At 43.1% G+C, this 18,322-nt stretch overlaps 1 protein-coding gene across 1 annotated transcript in view; it reads left to right on the plus strand.

Moving 5' to 3' along the window:
- ttll12 (tubulin tyrosine ligase-like family, member 12) overlaps nt 1-17,120 on the plus strand; it is a 58,420-nt gene extending 41,300 nt beyond the window's left edge. Inside the window, exons 11-14 of the mRNA XM_038780762.1 lie at nt 719-800; nt 5,631-5,699; nt 8,334-8,472; nt 15,807-17,120. Coding sequence (XP_038636690.1) covers nt 719-800; nt 5,631-5,699; nt 8,334-8,472; nt 15,807-15,958 — 442 coding nt within the window. The 3' untranslated portion in view covers nt 15,959-17,120. The remainder of the gene's footprint in view (nt 1-718; nt 801-5,630; nt 5,700-8,333; nt 8,473-15,806) is intronic.
- Nucleotides 17,121-18,322: the final 1,202 nt, after the last annotated feature.

Raw genomic sequence — 18,322 nt, forward strand, 5'->3', positions numbered from 1 at the left:
AATTGAGCATGTCAGGCAGCACGGTGGCGCAATGGTTAACATTGCTGCCTCACGGCTCCGAGGTCCCAGGTTCGATCCCGGCTCTGGGTCACTGTCCGTGTGGAGTTTGCACATTCTTCCCGTGTTTGCGTGGGTTTCACTCCCGCAACTCAAAGATGTGCAGGGTAGGTAGATTGCCCCTTTATTGGAAAAAGTGAATTGGGTACTGTAAATTTAAAAAGAGATAAAATAAAAATTGAGTGTGTCCACTAACTATGACTCTTAGATAAGATTGAATAAATTTAATGCATGCCGAATATATCATAGGATATAGAAAATGCTTAATCATATATTAATGGAACTGGCATCAACTTCAAGCGGTAAGAACAAAATAATTATATTCACTTGATTGGATGCAGGGGCTTTCACAGTCGATGTGTGCAGTCAGTAAGCACCTTCACTTGCTGTTGCTTTAAGTACATGTCATTTCAGTCATACCACTGGGAAGGGAAAAGCTGGGTGTATGAAAGCGGCGGAATGTGCCAACGCTGCGTGTGGGCAGCAGTCAACAAAATGTCTTGTGGGCCGCACTCAGAATGCCAATGGGCCGCAGGATGCCCAGCACTGCCTAACAGTTTGCATTCCATCCATTGTTTCTCCAACACAGTGAAACAGAAAGAGACCCATGTATTGCAAGGGATATTTTAAAAGTATGAACAATCTTTTGTTAATTTTCCAGATCCTTCTCACTAGATCATTTTGATGATTATCAGAAGCACTTTACAGTAATGAACTATGCTGATGAAACCCAGCTTAAGCAGGTAAGAAAAATTATTTTTGATTTTGATTGGAAATGCTAATCTTAATAACATAGCTGATTCCTATATTCCTCTTGTTTTTCTCTTCTCCCACCCCACCACCATGCCGATTGTTCTCTGGTCTCCTCATTGGAGTGCGATTCCCATCCCAGGTAGTAGATGCTTGTTGAGCCTTGGCCCAGCTGCCAATCTGTGTGATCTTTGATCTTCAGTGTGAGCAGGCTATTGAGTGTTGACTAATTACCACTATGTTCAACCTCTGTGTTCCGCAGCACATGCAGCAGGGGTTGCTGGATTGGAATGATGAGCAAAAACCGCAGCAAAATGTTTCTTTGCCGAATTGTGACAGTCGTCTTTCTCAGAAGTTTGGTGCAAGTGTTGTTTCATGTCCAAGTCTCAAAATTATTCTTCAGTCTTGCATTCTGAATAGTCCCTAGTATTTCTTGCAACCAACCCATCTCTACTGTCAGTAACCTTTTGCTCACCTAATGTTCTCATGTTCCAACAACTATCACTTCATAAACTCCTGCCTCTGCTTTGCCAAAATATTTTCACCTTTCAGAAATTGTTTAATATTCCAAAAGCACCATCCAATCCTCCTTTTGATTTCTTCGTCACAACTCCCATACTCTGGCAAACGTGTCCAGCTGTGCAATTTCATCCTCTCCAATTGTAATATGTATACCTTCCTGATGCTTCCAAAATAACATGACCTTTATGACATGACACCGTCCTTGTGTTAATAAATGCTTCAAATTTTCTGCTCCCTGCACCTGTCAAGTCAGTCTTGCATATCGTTTTTGGAATTGTCATTGAATTGGGTCAATGTTACTAGAAAATCTGAATTTAAAATCATGCGGCAAATGGAGATCTGTCTATTATAACCTTTTGGTGCAAGCTCCTTATTGTTCCAGTTGTAGGTTAAATAAATCCAGTATCGCGTGTATGCGTGTCTTGCTTCACTAACATTCCTGCACTAAACCACCAGAAGAGAAACTGTCTCTTGTTATTGAAGTTAGCTGCAGCAAAGAAACTCAACTTCATTCGGGTGACGTATGTATCAGAAGGATTGTGTTCCCTCTTCAGTAAATTTATTTTTATCAACACTGAAGGTTCTGGAATGTCTGAGATAGTGACCTGACTATTCCAGCCAGTCAGTAGATCTCTATTTTATGACACACCTTGCCTATCCACCATTGTGTTTTGAGGGGATAGGACATGACTGCAGGCCATTTTCCCCTCCATCTTAGACTTCTAAATTGCTTTACAACCATAGGAAGCAATGCCTTGTTTGTACATAATACATAATGTTTCAATTAACTTTTTACAGCTTAATTAGATTAAAAAACTTGTGGGTTTAATTGCACTGTGGAAACCTTGCCATTATCCAGCATTCAGTTGAACACGAGTCCAGATTAACTGGGCAGCTTTCAAGATTAAAAACCCATTTTGGTACATTTAGATAGTTTACATAATGGTAATTTTTCCTACACATGTGTGTCCTCCACCTTTTCTTTGAATAGAACTTCTTACTCAGATCCAGGTATGCTGTTGTTTGTAGAATTTGTCAGTCTTGTTTGTTTTATGGGCCGAACTGTACTGTAAATTCTATGACCTATGACTTGATGGGATGTAGATGGCAGTACTTGGGTCAGCATTTATTGCCCATCCTTAATTGCTCTTGAACTGAATGGCTTGCTAGGACATTTCAGAGGGCAGTTAACCACATTGCTGTTGGTCTGGAATCACATGTAGGCCAGGCTGGGTAAGGATGGCAGATTTCTTTCCTTAAAGGGCATTAATGAACCAGATGGGTTTTTACGACAATCGACAATGATTTCATCATTAGGCTTTTCATTCCAGATCCTTAGTGAATTCAAATTTCACCATCTGCTGCGGTGGAATTCGAACTGGGCCCCCAAAGTATTACGTTGGATCTTTGGATTACTTGTCGAGTGACAATACCACTCGGCCACAGCCTCCCGATCTTGTTCTAGTTCCACCTAGACCCCCTTCCTCCAGGACCTCCTCTGTGTCACATCGATGTCTGTGGTGTTGCTTGTTCTCATAATAATCCTGAGAATTTCATTCTATTGCTCTTCTACATTCTTGAACTTCACTCTCTGTCTCGTCAAGTCGACCTCCCAGTAACATCTACAGCCTACCCACTGATTCACCCAACCAGCTGGAGTTTGTTATCCTGTTACCTGTCAACACTCTCATTTTGTTCTCCCCGTTTCTTTGTCTCAGTCAAGTTTTCTTGGTGTGGAGATGCCGGCGTTGGGCTCGGGTGAGCACAGTATGAAATCTTACAATACCAGGTTAAAGTACAGCAGGTTTGTTTTTCGAATCAATAGCTTTCGGAGCACAGCTCCTTGCTCAGGTGAATGAGGAGGTGGGTTCCAGAAACATATATAATATATATAGACAAAGTCAGTTGCAAGACGATACCTTAAATGCAAGTCTTTGCAGGTAATTAAGTCTTTACAGGTCCAGACGGGGAGAGGGGTAATTCCAGGTTAAAGAGGTGTGAATTGTCTTAAGCCAAGTAAATTGGTAGGATTTCGCAAACCCAGCCAGATGGTGGGGGGATGAATGTAATGCGACATAATCCAAGGTCCCGGTTGAGGCCGTACTCGTGTGCGGACCTTGGCTATAAGTTTCTGCTCGGTGATTCTGCATTGTCGCGCGTCCTGAAGGCCGCCTTGGAGAACGCTTACCCGAAGATCAGAGGCCGAATTCCCTTGACTGCTGAAGTGTTCCCTGACTGGAAGGGAAAATTCCTACCTGACGATGTTGTGCAAGTCCGTTCATCCGTTGTCGCAGCGTCTGCATGGTCTTGCCAATATACCACACTTCAGGACATCCTTTCCTGCAGCGTATGAGGTAGGCAACATTGGCCAAGTCGTACGAGAATGGACCACGTACCTGGTGGGTGTTGGTACCCATGGTGGTACTCTCATCGATGATCTGGCACATCTTGCAGAGATTGCCATGGCAGGATTGTGTGGTGTCATGGTCGCTGTTCTGAAGGCTGGGTAGTTTGCTGCAAACAATGGTCTGAGGTTGTGCGGTTGTTTGAAGGCAAGGAGTGGGGGTGTGGGGATGACCTTGGCAAGATGTTCGGCTTCATCGATGACGTGTTGAAGGCTGTGAAGAAGATGTTGCAGTTTCTCCGCTCCGGGGAAGTACTGGACGACAAAAGGGTACTCTGTCGGTTGTGTCCCGTGTTTGTCTTCTGAGGAGGTCGGTGCAATTGTTTGCTGTGGCGCGTTGGAACTGTCGATCGAGGAGCCAAGCGCCGTTCGTATGCTCAAGTTTTCTTGATGATTCTGTCACCTACACGAGAACTCATGAAATGAATTCCTTTTTTTTAATCAGCCGAGCTTGCCGTCTAGTGGAGCCTTGATTTGTTCTGCTCTGGTTTCCGCCATGACCTTCTCTACCTCCTTTTAATCGTGATGAATCCGCCCTGACTTTCACGTTCAACCTCTACATTCGCCAAATGGCCCATCGGCATTTACAACATGAAACCATCATTGAAAACGTGCCCACGTTGCAAAACACCTCTGTTCTGCCACCAGAATGGCCCCAGGTTATCTCTAGCTCACTAAACCTGCTTTTGTTTCCCTATCAGGCCTCTTTTCATTCCAACGAAGCTTGATACAAGCTTCAAGAACAGTAATTCTTTCACCTGCGCAATCAGCAAACCTGCACTGAACACTGATTTCAGTAACTTCAAACTTTAGCTATACCCTCATTTACAAGCCTGGTTTAATTATTCACCATAGCTCCAGGAAATTAAATGTTTTCACCTTCCCAAACAAGCTAGTCTAGCTATTTGCACACCCTTTATTTCTTCGGTACCTTGTACATTTTGACCGATATTTATCTATTTATTTTGATAAATTTAAGTACCCAATTTATTTTTTCCAATTAAGGGGCAGTTTAGCGTTGCCAATCAACCTACCCTGCACATCTTGCGGATTTTGGGGGCGAAACCCACGCAGACACGGGGAAAATGTGCAAACTCCACATGGACAGTGACCCAGAGCCGGGAACGAACCTCGGCGCCGTGAGGCAGCAGCGCTAACCACTGCGCACTGTGCTGCCCTATTTTGTCCGTTATTTAATGCACGTTTATCCTTCCAATGTTCTTTTTTGGCCATTCACATATTATTTCTTTCATTCATTAATACACCTCTTCCACCTCCCAATTTTTCAGTTCTGAAAAAGGGCCGGTGCCTGAAACATTAACTTGTCTGTTTTCTCCTGCTGATTCAGCGACTAAATGTTCCTGAAAGAAATGTGTGACTGAAAGGGGTGCTTATGATCTTTAATGTGAAGCATCTGATCAAATGCTTTTTAGGCACGGGAGTTGAGAAATTATTAAGATAATACAGAATTGCTTTATCCCAAATCATATTAGTGATGTGTTAACACTGGGATTTTGTTGCAAAATTAATTGCAGCATTGATCTAATCAGAGCCTTGTATTGGGTAGTAATTTTATTTTGCCTCTGACTATTAAAAGACAAGTAGAACTTTGGGAAGAACCACATGGCTATCAACAGTTCACAGCTCGCCAATCTCAATAATGACATGGAGAGAGAGTGGAAATATGAGACAGGTTAACGATTATCCGAGTGTTTTATGCCAAAGAATTTGAGAAGTGATGGGATTGCAGTAATCTGATACCATTGCAGTTTGTTGTTCTAACAAAAGTGAAGGGCTTTCTCCACAGTATCAGTGTTATGCTATCTTTACTTTTACTGTATTAACACACTGGCTGTGACACACTGGTCTTAATGACTAAATTGTTCATTATTCACAGGTTCACTACAATGAGTTCATTCCAATGTTTGAAAAGCAGTACCCCAAGTATCCTTGGAAAAAAACAGAGGTGGGTTCCAGTGACTGCATCTTTTCAGGTTTTCATGACTGAAACATTTCTAACATGTAATCATTGAATTTTTGTGTCGGGACAGCCAGCTAGGCCGTGAATCTGGTTATGTAAGAAACATCAGCACCATGCTGAGGTGAAAAGCTATAGCAGGCTCCTGCGGCATTGGGGCAAGTCCTGTATAAACTGGACAGTTATGCCTGCATAAGGCTGGGTCCAATATCCTCGGATACTGCTGTATGAGGGTATAAATTAATTTGACGAGGGGAGGGGTATCAGAATCCTGCAGCAGAGGCAAGGTGCAGAGAAAACGATGAGGGACAAACAATAGGACCAAGAATAATGCAAAAAGTGTTTAAGGAAAAAAGCTAAGCCGACCATCATCATGGTGTTGGAAATATGTATGTTAATGAGTGGAATGTAGCAAATCAAACTGGCAATTTACAGGTGAAAGTTGCCAGGTGAGGTTGTGATTTGGTGGCCATAATGCAGACCTTGTTAAATATGGACTTGAATGGGAATTAAACATTCCTACCATCAGCATATTCGGGAGGGATAGGGAAAGAAAATATTGACAGGAGAATTCATGAAGGTTAACACAGTTATACCAAAGGTTGATACACCAGATGGTTCAAAGATTGAATCTATTTTGGCTAGAGTTAATCAACAGAAAAGGAGATATTATATTGCTGGTCGTTTACCATAAACCCCCAACTAGTGAGAAGGAGATTAAAGGAACACATTTGGAGGCAAATTTCAGCAAGAAATAGAGCAATGATTGTGGGAATGAATGTAGACTGAGGTAAAAGCATAGAGTGATGGGCAAAAAGAGTGAAGAATTTCTAAAATGATTCACAAAAGAACAAGTGGCAAAATGAGAGGAAGCCTTTGTATGCAGCCAGTGGTTAGGATCTAGAATGTCTTTCTTGGAGACAGATGGAGGCAGATTCAAATGTGGCTTTCAATAGAGTATTGAATAAGCACCTAAAGAGAAGATTTTCAGGGCTAAAGGGAAAAGGAGGGGGAATGAGACTCACCATCGCAGTCATGATGGGCTTAATAGCTGCCTTTTATTCTGCATCCTATGTGCATTCTATGTTAATATATTTCCACAGCAGTGTTTTTTTGATGGAAGTTGAGAGGGGAAGTTCAGTTTTACGCTACCCTCTCGCTGAGAAAAAGCACTTCCTAACTTTATTCTGTGAGTTTATAAAGTTGCTGAATTTGCAGATTAAATTTGTAATTGAAAGTGAAATCTGATAATTAAAACTGTACGCATCCTTTTGCGTACGTGATTGTTCCTGACTTCTAGTCTACCTCTGGCCCTGATATTGAATAATTAAAAACATGTGATTTCATTCCTTCAGGTAATAATAATTTGTTAGAGATTTTAAGGAAATGAGGTATTGAATTTTTTAAAATGTTGTCATCCTTTTTTCTCTTCTAACCCTCCTCTTTATCCCTCTACTTGGACCTGATTGATATTGTCCCATAATTCCTTGGAGTAGCCATCAGAGTAGGGGTGAGGGCTGGGATGGTGTACTGCAGTTAACCGGAGGCTAGAAGTGCTTTTGATTCTTCTAACCTTTTTGGGTACCTATTAATGCGAGAAGATCAAAGAGAACTATCAGAGGTTTGTGTTTTATATGGTACTTTGGGATGGTTCCCATTGAAGGTTCAAGAGAAGTCTGGGAAATTGACATGTGGTCTTTACCTGGAGTCCTCTTGAGGGGGCTGGGAGAGGGCGGGATGGGGCAGCTCATCTTTTGGATCTCTTTCTCTCTCTTCTCCTTCTCCCCCCCCCCCCCCCCCCCCCCCCCCCCCCAAACAGTTGCGATGTCCTGAAGCTTAGAAGTTACAGCCCATTGAATTTCCCCACCCATTTTAGTTCTCAGTCCTATCTCCTTTTATTTCCCAATTCTTTAGTTTAATTCGTTAAAGAGACGCACAGTTGATCAGTTGTTAACCACAGGTCCCAGATACCCTGTTGTCTGCATGCTGCCTCACTATTTTGGCAGCTCTAGCAACTTACAGGACAAAACTTCTTTGAGGTACAGGCTGCAGAAAAGGTCTTATAAAGTGGGCACATTATGAAATGCTCTACTAGCACGGTAGCATTGTGGATAGCACAATTGCTTCACAGCTCCAGGGTCCCAGGTTCGATTCCAGCTTGGGTCACTGTCTGTGTGGAGTCTGCACATCCTCCCCGTGTGTGCGTGGGTTTCCTCCGGGTGCTCCGGTTTCCTCCCACAGTCCAAAGATGTGCAGGTTAGGTGGATTGGCCATGCTAAATTGCCCTTAGGGTCCAAAATTACCCTTAGGGTTGGGTTATGGGGTTAGGGTGGAGGTGTTAACCTTGGGTAGGATGCTCTTTCCAGGAGCCGGTGCAGACTCGATGGGCTGAATGGCCTCCTTCTGCACTGTAAATTCTATGATAAACAAATTCCAGTCCATTATGTTCTACGTTTCAATGTGACTGTCATAAAATCAGTAGCCTCTGACTTAATATGAGCAAAAGCAAGTGACCTACTATTTTCCAGAAAATAATTATGCCGTTGTAAACCAAAGATGAGTCACTTTCCTCGTGGCTTTACTTTGTCGATTCTTAAAAACTTTTGTCATTTTTGCTACCAGGAAGAAATACTGAAATCATTTGTTGAACTGTTTCAAGTGGCGACAGCTAAACCTGCCCCTTTTGGTGTCTGTAATTATCCATCATCTCGAGCAATATATGCTATTGATCTCATGTTAAAATGGGACACAGACAGTGATGGTAAGTGTTTTTTTCCTTGGATCTTTGTAGTTAGTCATGGATCCATACAGCCATCAAATGAACAGTCAAACCAGATGCGGCATATTTTTTGTTGGGCATCTTGATATGAGCTGAACTATGTTACCAATAACTATGTCTCCAAACTAAGAAGAAATCTACATAAGTGAAACTCCACTTTCTTGAAAAATGAAGTGCAATGTTTTTCACCGACTTCGCTTCAAATCCCTGTTGGAAAACTTAAGTGTCTGTGCGGAGAGAAACAGAATTAATGTTTCAGATGTGACCTTTTATTAGAACTGCAAGTTAAAAATGTAATAGGTTTTGATCAAATGAAAGGGGGGGGGGTGGGTGGTGGAAAGAAGGACAAAAAGGAAGGTGTGATAGATTGCAAGGCAGGAAAGATTAAATGCCAAAATGTTTCATGGTGCAAGGCTAAACTGGATGGTAATGGGACAAATAAAGAAACAAAAGATACTTCTAGAGAGGTGTAAATGGCAGGATCGTGAATAGCTGCTGTTCAAAAGCAAAGTAAAAGAAATGGGGGAGAAATGAGAGGAAAACCAAACTACCAAAGCAAAATAGAATAGTAGTTGTGATCTAAAATTGTTGAACTCTGTTGAAACCGGAAGGCTGTAAAGTGTCCAGTTGAAAAGTGAGGTTCTGTTCATCAGAATATATTTCAGCAGGGCAAGGACAGAAAGGTCAGAGTGGGAGCATGGTGTGGTATGAACATAACAGGGGGCTGGAAGCTCAGGTTCGTGCTTGCAGACCAAATGGAGAAGTTCTGCAAAGTGGTCACCCATTAGCCTCCCCACATTGTGAACTGAGAATGCAAAATTGAAAGAAGTACTAGTAAATTGCTGTTTCAACTGGGGAGGAGTGTTGGGGCCCAGGATGGTGAGCAGGGAGGAGGCAAATGGGCATGCAAAGATGCAACAGGAAAGGGTGGCAATTAGCAGTGATTGAGACGAGGATATCACCGCAGGATCAGTCCCTAAGAAAGCTGGGAGGGAAGGGGAAGATCTGTTTGACGGTAGCATCACTCTGAAGGTGGCAGAGGATGATCTGTTGAAAATGGAGGCTAATGGGGTGGGAGGGGAGGAAAAGATGAACCCATGATTGTTCTGGGAATGAAGGAAATGGAATGGGCCTTTCATTCATGGTGGCCAGGTGGAATCCTCAGTTCAGGAAAAAGGAAGATGTATCAGAGGTCTAATATGGATAGCTGCTTCATCCAAACAGTATGCAATGCAGATGGAGATATAGAATAGAGTCCTCAGAGGAAATGGAGGTGAGGAATTGTAATCAAGGTAGCTGTGAGAGTCGATGCTTACTGTCGCTATTGATTGATGGCCTATTCCCAGAAATTAGGGACGGGGAAGTCAAAAGAGAGAAGAGTCATTTGAAGGAAAGAAAAGGGTGGAAATTGGAAGCTCAGTCAATGAAATTTTCCAGTTCTGGACAAGAGCAGGAAATGAAGCGATCATCAACATATCAGTAAGAGAGATAAGTAAGAGGGCTGGAATAGAACTTAAACAAAAAAAAATGCCACAAAAAGCCATGCATAGCTAGATGGCAGCACGGTAGCACTGTGGATAGCACAATCGCTTCACAGCTCCAGGGTCCCAGGTTCGATTCTGGCTTGGGTCACTGTCTGTGTGGAGTCTGTACATCTTCCACGTGTACGCGTGGGTTTCCTCCGGGTGCTCCAGTTTCCTCCCACAGTCCAAAGATGTGCAGATTAAGTGGATTGGCCATGATAAATTGCCCTTGGTGTCCAAAATTGCCCTTAGTGTTGGGTGGGGTTACTGGGTTATGGGGATAGGGTGGAGATGTTAACCTTGGGTAGAGTGCTCTTTCCAGGAGCCGGTGCAGACTCGATGGGCCAAATGGCCTCCTTCTGCACTGTAAATTTTATGATCTATTGCATATGGATATTATTTGGAGGAAGTGAGTGGACTTGAAGGAGAAATTCCTCAATGTGAGAACAAGTTCAGCCAGACAAAGGAGGATGGTGGTGGATGGGGCTGTTTGAACCTCTATTCAAGGAAGATGGGGTGAGCTCTTGCGGTGTCCTGGTGGGGGATGCAGGTGAAGACAGAATGGATGTCCATGGTGAATAGGTGATTTTTGGGGCCACGTAACTGGAAAGTTATAAGTGACAGAGGACATCAGAGGCATCACGGATGTTGGTGGGAAGAGAGTGGACAAAGAAAGAAAAATATCGGGTTGGGAAGAAAGAAGAGGCCAAAACGATGGGTCTACTCTGGTAGTCCTCTTCGCGGATTTTGGGAAGTAGGTAAAAGTGGTTTGGGGTTACAGGTCTATGAAACCATGCAGGAAGGAAATTGAATCAGTGACCGTGCTGGAACAAATGGTTGGGTGTCCAGTGGGAGGTACGAGGAACATGACAAACATGGAGCAGGAGTAGGCCATTTGGTCCTTCAAGCCTGCTCTTCTGTTTAATTCGAGCATGGCTGATCTGAGAATAATCCGCCTCTGCCTGTTCCAAAGAGTTTGCATTCGGTCTCTGCTAAGTAGATGTCAGAACATTAGAAAACATCTTTATTAGTGTCACAAGTAGGCATACATTAATACTGCAATGAAGTTACTGTGAAAATCCCCTAGTCGGCACATGCAAGCGCCTGTCCGGGTACACGGAGGGAGAATTCAGAATGTCCAATTCCCCTAACAAGCGCATCTTTCGGGACATGTGGGAGGAAACTGGAGCACCCGGAGGAAACCCACGCAGATACAGGGAGAACATGCAGACTCCGCACAGACAATGACCCAAGTTGAGAATCAAACCCGGGTTCCTGGAGCTGTGAAGCAACAGTGCTAACCACTGTGCTATGTTGAAATGTGGGGCTGGATAAAGGGATGAAGCTGAGGCTTTTATTCATGACAGATTGTCCGGGGTCGGAGAGGGGAAGGTCAGAAAGTATTGTGAATACAAGCAAGACGTAAAATTAGAAGAAGGGATGGAGTCAGAGAGGAGTGAAGGGGGAAGAGTATCTGGCCTGGGAAGGGGGGGTGGCGGTTGTCACTACTTGAGAGCTGTTGAAGCTTGTGATCCTTCACACCTGAAAGGAAGGAAACAAAACATTTTCTGTTAAAATGCCAAGTGATGAAGGATGGAATGAAACGGTAAACTCGGACAGCTCGAGACAGTGAGTTTCTGCTGCTGAAGAGAGACGGAGAATGCATGTGTCGATGCATTGTGCATCTCAGGATGCAGTAAGAATAGGAATGCTGAATGTCTAGAAATATCTAATCTTGAGTGGATGTGAAAATCAAAGGTTGCAGTTTCAGATTGAATCCATGTGGAATATGTCTTTGAGATATCATGGATAATCAGTGTGAGATAGGACACCAAAATCCGGCACACTCGGGGTTCTTGACTAATTCTGACATAGATGGTAGGGCTCAAGTTCTTTAATCAAGTCAGAGTTTATTAAGTATCACAAGAAATACAAAGTTAATACTTAGAAGCAATAGATATACAGCAAGACTGACGATTCCTGCTTCTGAGCTCTCTGGGGCACTATCTCCTTGTCTTCTCTTCCCTTAATTTACTGGATGTGGGTTTTGTTCGCTAAGCTAGCATTTATTGCCCTTCCCTAATTACCCTTGGGAAAGTGGTGGTGAGTTGCCGCCTTGAACCACTGCAATCTACGGGATGTAGGTACACCCACAGTGCTGGTTAATGAGGGAGTTCCTGGATTTTGGCCCAGTGACAGAGCAGGAACGGCTCAGGAAGGTAAGTGACCTGAAGGGAACCTCCAGATGGTGGTGTTCCCATGTCTGCTGCATTTGCCCATCTAGATGGCAGTGGCCGTGTGTTTGGAAGCTGCTGTCTCAGGAGCCTTGTTGAGTTCCTGCAGTGCAACGTGTAAATTGTACACACTGCTGCCACTGTGTACCGGTGGCAGAGGGAATGAATGTTTGTGGAAGGGGTGCCAATCTATTGACTATAGTCTGTCGTCTTTCTCTAGATGTGCCAGCGATGTCTTGTAACCCCCTTTTGCCCCCATTGAGAGGCCCTTACGATGCCACATTAGGGCATAGTTGGCCCTGACCAATAAAATTGGATCAATTTGAGACCATTGATAGTCCATGGGCTCCCTTTGCCTCAACATATAAACCCTTGCAGCTGTTTCCTTTTTTTCCAAAGGTTTTGAAGTTCACATTTCTGTTAATAGCACAACTTCTGTAATTCTACAGTTGCACGTTTGATCTTCTCCTGCCTTTTTGCAAGCAAGTCTCCATCTTTTCTATCTTTCACAAATGTAAAATATGTTATGATCCGTGCCCCTATATTGATGAATATCTGCGCCTTCGTCCACCTTCATAACTTTCCCTTTCTTTCTCATCATGGCTGATTTCATACACACTCTTAGAGCAACGTCGACAAAATGACATATTTCAACAAAGCTTTTTTTAAAATTTAGATTACCCAATTATTTTTTCCAATTAAGGGGCAATTTAGCGTGGCCAATCCACCTACTCTGCACATTTTTGGGTTGTGGGGGCGAAACCCACGCAGACACGGGGAGAATGTGCAAACTCCACACGGACAGTGACCCAGAGCCGGGATCGAACCTGGGACCTCAGCGCCGTGAGGCGGTTGTGCTAACCACTAGGCCACCATGCTGCCCCTTATTTCAACAAAGCTAACCATCATGCTTTGATGTCCAGCTTTGACATTACAATTTCTTAAGGAGATTATTACAGACAAACCTACTGACCCCAACAAATCAGAGACAGAGATACTAGCTAAGGAAGGGAGATGTGGCAGTGAAAATGAGCTTTACTTGAGCAAGTACCAGAAGAAAAAGAGATTTACTGCTGTTTGGGGGAATAAAAAGGAAATCCTTTGCGAGCCCCCAAGTGTGTATGGTATCATGACTGTGGTGTTTCAATTTGAAACCATGCAGCCCGCTCGCAAAGAACACTAGTTAGCTTCTCACTACCTGCCCAGATGGGCCTGACTACCAATTTACAGGGTTGCCCTGAACTAAATTAAACCATTCCTGGGTTACATAATTATCCAAGCTAGCCAATTAATCAGCATCCTGGAGTATTGTGGGCCTAGAATATTGTAGTGAGCAATATTCTTCCAGTCTTTCAAATAATTGGTATATTTAAGAAATAGGATTCCGTTGATATGCCTTTTACAATATCAGGACATTTCAAGTATGTACTTCTGAATGTTCTTCAAGCATTCGTTGCCAGATTATCTGATTTGTATTGTGGTTGGATGAAGGATACCGAGAAAACTGCCCCAACTTCTCTTGGAGTAGCATGACTCATGTAGATCTACTTGAGTTAGACATGGTCTCCATTTAATGGAGACCATCAAAGTCGGCGCCTCCAACATTTCAGCATCCCCTCGGTACTGCGCTACAATATTAGTCTGTATTATGTGCTCCAGTTTCTAAAATGCGACCACCAGCGGCCATGGCAGACACCGCTGCTGTCCAGTTGTCATGGTGATGACACTGGGCCAACATCCAGAGGTTGAAAGGTCAAATGCCAGCATTGCAGAATTTGTGAGCAGGCGTTGGGGAAACAGGATGCCAAATTGTTGTAAGGTCATAACTGATATGTTCAAAGTATTACTAACGGTGAGGGTTGGCTGTGGCAAAGGAAGGCTTGAGAGATGGGGCTGTTTGAGGGGAGCAGAGAATGTTGTGGGCTGATCTGATGAAGATCTTAAATATCATCGGTAGTTCTGATTGTGTGCTGGTTGGGGGAAATTGTGCGAATAGTGGGAAAACAGGTGATTTTGGAGAGCTAGCAGACAGGGGCATGAGGGAAGAGCTGAGTACAAGAATGGAAGTTAATCTTAAGTCAATGTCCAACTGACTGAAGGAAGGCCTGGGGAATACATAGAGGGTGGGTCAGTAGCCTTTAATAACCAGAACAACCATTTGTGAAATTTCGACGAAAACACAGTATCGAGAAAACACAATGTGCGGATGCTAACAATACTGAAAAACAAGGCAGACCGAGACATTTCAGCAACATTTCAAAGGTTTTTACAAAAAGTTGTTCATGGTATGATAGTTTCTCACAAGTAAAATGTCTTTTAAAATTAAGAAAACAAAACAAGCCATTTAATAACCATCATGATGGTGGTGGTGGTGAGTCGCAGGTGAGTTGTTAATGAGTCACACGCAGCCACAGGTTGCTGGCCCCTCCCCTACCTACTGCGATCCCATTTAGTCTCCAGGAAGCTGCTAAAAAAATGTGCTTAATTCATCCCATCATGTCCTCCCTTGAGTCATTTCAGGGGTACAAGATTACGGTGAGCTGAAACATTTTCTCACCCCGATGCCAGCAGTAGAACTGAATAAGGTGACACCCAGGAAGAATGGATACTTTAAGGGCATTCTGCGATATTCAGTCAACCTTTTTTGAGAGGAGTTAGGGTGAAGGGGGCGAGTTCAGGGGCAAGGAGTTGGGGGAAAGTCAACAAATTGGGACAAATTAATAAGTTTCATAATAGGCAACGGTAATACACAGGTTTTGTCTGTGCACACTTTCCTGGTTGGTCAGTGGATTGGTTTGGTGTTTGCACCTATTCGATGTCAGTTGATTAATTCGATAGTTTACAAAATGTTTTGCAATGTTTGATTGCCAAGTGTACTGCGTATAACAGTTTTTTGATCTATCTGATACAAGAGTGAGGACCTCTGTTGGGGGTGGGGGGAACACTCCTGTCGCTGTTGAAAATGGCATTGATCAACATTCTGGTGAGTGCAAATTGGGAGCGGCGGAGGGGGGCAGAATGTCGGTGAAGAACAAAAACTATAATCCGCTAGCAGCATGGCCAGCCTCTTGACGAAGTTTGCATTTGTTTTCTTAGTCCTGTTTTTACACATCGAAGGCTTTCTGTGTCATTCATGAAGTGGCAGATTTGAAGGAATAATATTGACTCCACCAGATGTAAATCTGCATTTTGAACTCTTGAGTGGAGGGTTAGGGGTAGAGAGAGGGGAAACGGTTCTCAATTAGACTCTCATATTGTGTGACTATAAACAAGTCGCAAGACCACACACACGCACTCTTGACAATATTTATATTGCTGGACCCTTTTTATACATATGGGTAGCTCTATGTAGCTTTTACCAAAGGGAGAGGTTTTGATTCTAGTCAAGTCTTGGAATAATTGGAAATCCTGTATTTCAAGAAGTACTGTTACACTAAATATATTAATTTTACGGATCTCTGCTGGTTTCAATAAATGATCCCCTCCTTGAAGGATTTCAAATTGTATTTCAGCCTCTGCGCAAACACTTAAAATGCTTTCTTGATATTTGTTTTTACAGGAAAACTGATCATGCAGCCCCAAATTCTGGAGGTGAATTTTAACCCAGATTGTGCCAGGGCCTGCAAATATCACCCAAGCTTCTTCAATGACATCTTCAAAGTGCTCGTCTTGGATGAAGTGGCTGGTTGCCCTGTCACTCGGTTGAGCTAATGCTAAGCAATCACATCTGTAATTGTTTGGATTATTTGCTGAAGTTGCTGCAAATCTTGCAGGTGAAGGAAGGTGCTTTGATCACTTAGCAAACGTTGAATGACTTTGGACATTAATTTCTGACGGATCTGTATGTTCTTAAACAAATTCTGAACAATACAATCGTTTTGTTTTGAGTGTTTTTGAAAGGAAGAGTTTTTTTTTCCCCATTTTCTTTTGACTTGTCCTATCGTGATTTGCTTTTCAATTGAGATTGACCTCCTTTGTGAGGCAAATATAGCCTTACATTCAGTTGACTTTGAGTCAGCACATCCCACATATGCGATTGGAAGCCAGATTCTGCATGCAGTGTGTCTCAAAGGAGTCACTTTTCAGGACAATGAGAGACGACTAGAAGGTGGCTCGAATCTAGACCTGAGCCACCAATGGTCCCAAACTGAAACAAGGGGAGTGGGTGAGTTTTTCTTCAGGAGTGTGTTCCTGTGCTGGTTTAGCACAGTTGGCTAAATAGCTGGCTTGCAAGGCAGAACAATGCCAGCAGCGTGGGTTCAATTTCCGTACCGGCCCCCCTGAACACGCGCCGGAATGTGGTGACTAGGGGCTTTTCACAGTAACTTCATTGAAGCCTATTTGTGACAATAAGCGATTATTGTTATTATTTTGAAGAAGTAAGAGAAATGGAGTGATTAGTGTTTTTGCTCATTGAGACCTGGGTTCATATACACCAATATCGGAGATGGAGTCACTCTAGTAATTAAAGGACCAATGTGAAAAGAGCCCTGTTTTATCCTTTTCCAATTAAGGGGCAATTTTAGTGGCCAATCCACCTACCCTGCACATCTTTGGGTTGTGGGGGTGAGACCCACGCAGACACTGGGAGAATGTGCAAACTACTGGGAGAATGTGCAAACTCCACATGGACATGAAAAGAGCCCTTTTTATGCCTGAGAACATTTAAGTGATTTAGTACTAATTGACCTTACTTTGGAGGTCTAATTTTTGAGTTGCACTATTTCACTGTCGGGTGGTCAGTGTTGGAAACAGGAAACAATCTCTCCTGTAATGGGTCAGGAATGCGCGCTAACTTTACATCAACAGTTATGATCCTGCGCGGAGAACTACTTGAGAACTACATCACAAATTAAATCTGTGTAGTTCATTTTTGAAATGTGCCTTTTCCTGCTTTAATCTGAAATACGCCCAGGACCCAGTAGGCCGACCAAGGCTTAGTGGTCAAAAAGGTGAGGTTTATTTATCCATAGCAGTTGGCTATTCAAGCAGTGACAAATCAAACAGCAGCAAGGATTAATTTTCAGCATAGCCCTTCTCGTGCTCAGTTCCTTCGCGAGCATCTCTCCTCAGCTGAATTGTTTCCCTGCCTTTTTAGTCTGGGGTGAGTCATTCCTGATTGAAGGCAATTAAGGTCATTGATTTATTTTAAGGTTTGTTGCCTAGCTATGCTCATTCTTTCCTTGTGCACAATTTCTGCTGTGCATGAGAGCGCTCAATAAAGCTTATTGCTCGTATATCATTACACCCTCACTCTGCTACAAGTCGTACTCCCTGCCTTGAAACCTAGCTCTATTTTCTAGAGCGACAACTATATTAAGGCCCAAAGATGCACGGAACAGTGCCTAAGCACCAAGAAGATGGACTGTAAACAAAAGATGGATTATGTTATGAGCAGGACTGTGTGGCCAAGGTTGTGGCTGAGACAGAGGGTAGTGACCACTTTACGCTGCGTCTGCTGTATCTAATGTGGACGCCTGAAATTCTGTTTGAAGTTGGAAAGGGTTCTGTGTCCAGCATGAATATTTTCTTGAAAAGTACCTGGAATTGCTTCTCTGACTAGAACAAACGTGGCAGAAATGTTTTCAAAAACTGTAGTTTCACATCACTGAAATCAATGCTAGCTTATCAATAAACATTAACAATATAGGGTAAAATGCAATGTCACATTCTGTGTCTCCAATCTGTCGTGAATAACTTCAAGAAAATAAACATTTGAAAAGACATTAAAAGTCTCTGCAACAAGAAATAATGAAATGTTCATCATGAATTCTGAACTACTGTATACTATAGACTAAGAAATAGGAACAGGAGTAGGCCGTTCAGCCCCTTGAGCCTGCTCCACCATTTAATAGGATCATGGCTGATCCGACGTTCCTCACCTCCACTTTCCTGCCCTTTACCCATAATGCTCGATTTCCTTATTGATCAAGAATCTACCTATCTCAGCTTTAAACTAGGACTTTGCCACCACAGCTTTCTGTAGCAAAGACTCAACATTCTGAGAGAAGAAATTCTTCCTAATTTCAGTCTTAAATTGGCACCCCTTTATTCTGAGACTATGTCCTCTGGTCC

Source organism: Scyliorhinus canicula, chromosome 20, assembly GCF_902713615.1.
Source record: "Scyliorhinus canicula chromosome 20, sScyCan1.1, whole genome shotgun sequence".
In the NCBI taxonomy this organism is placed as follows: Eukaryota; Metazoa; Chordata; class Chondrichthyes; order Carcharhiniformes; family Scyliorhinidae; genus Scyliorhinus; species Scyliorhinus canicula.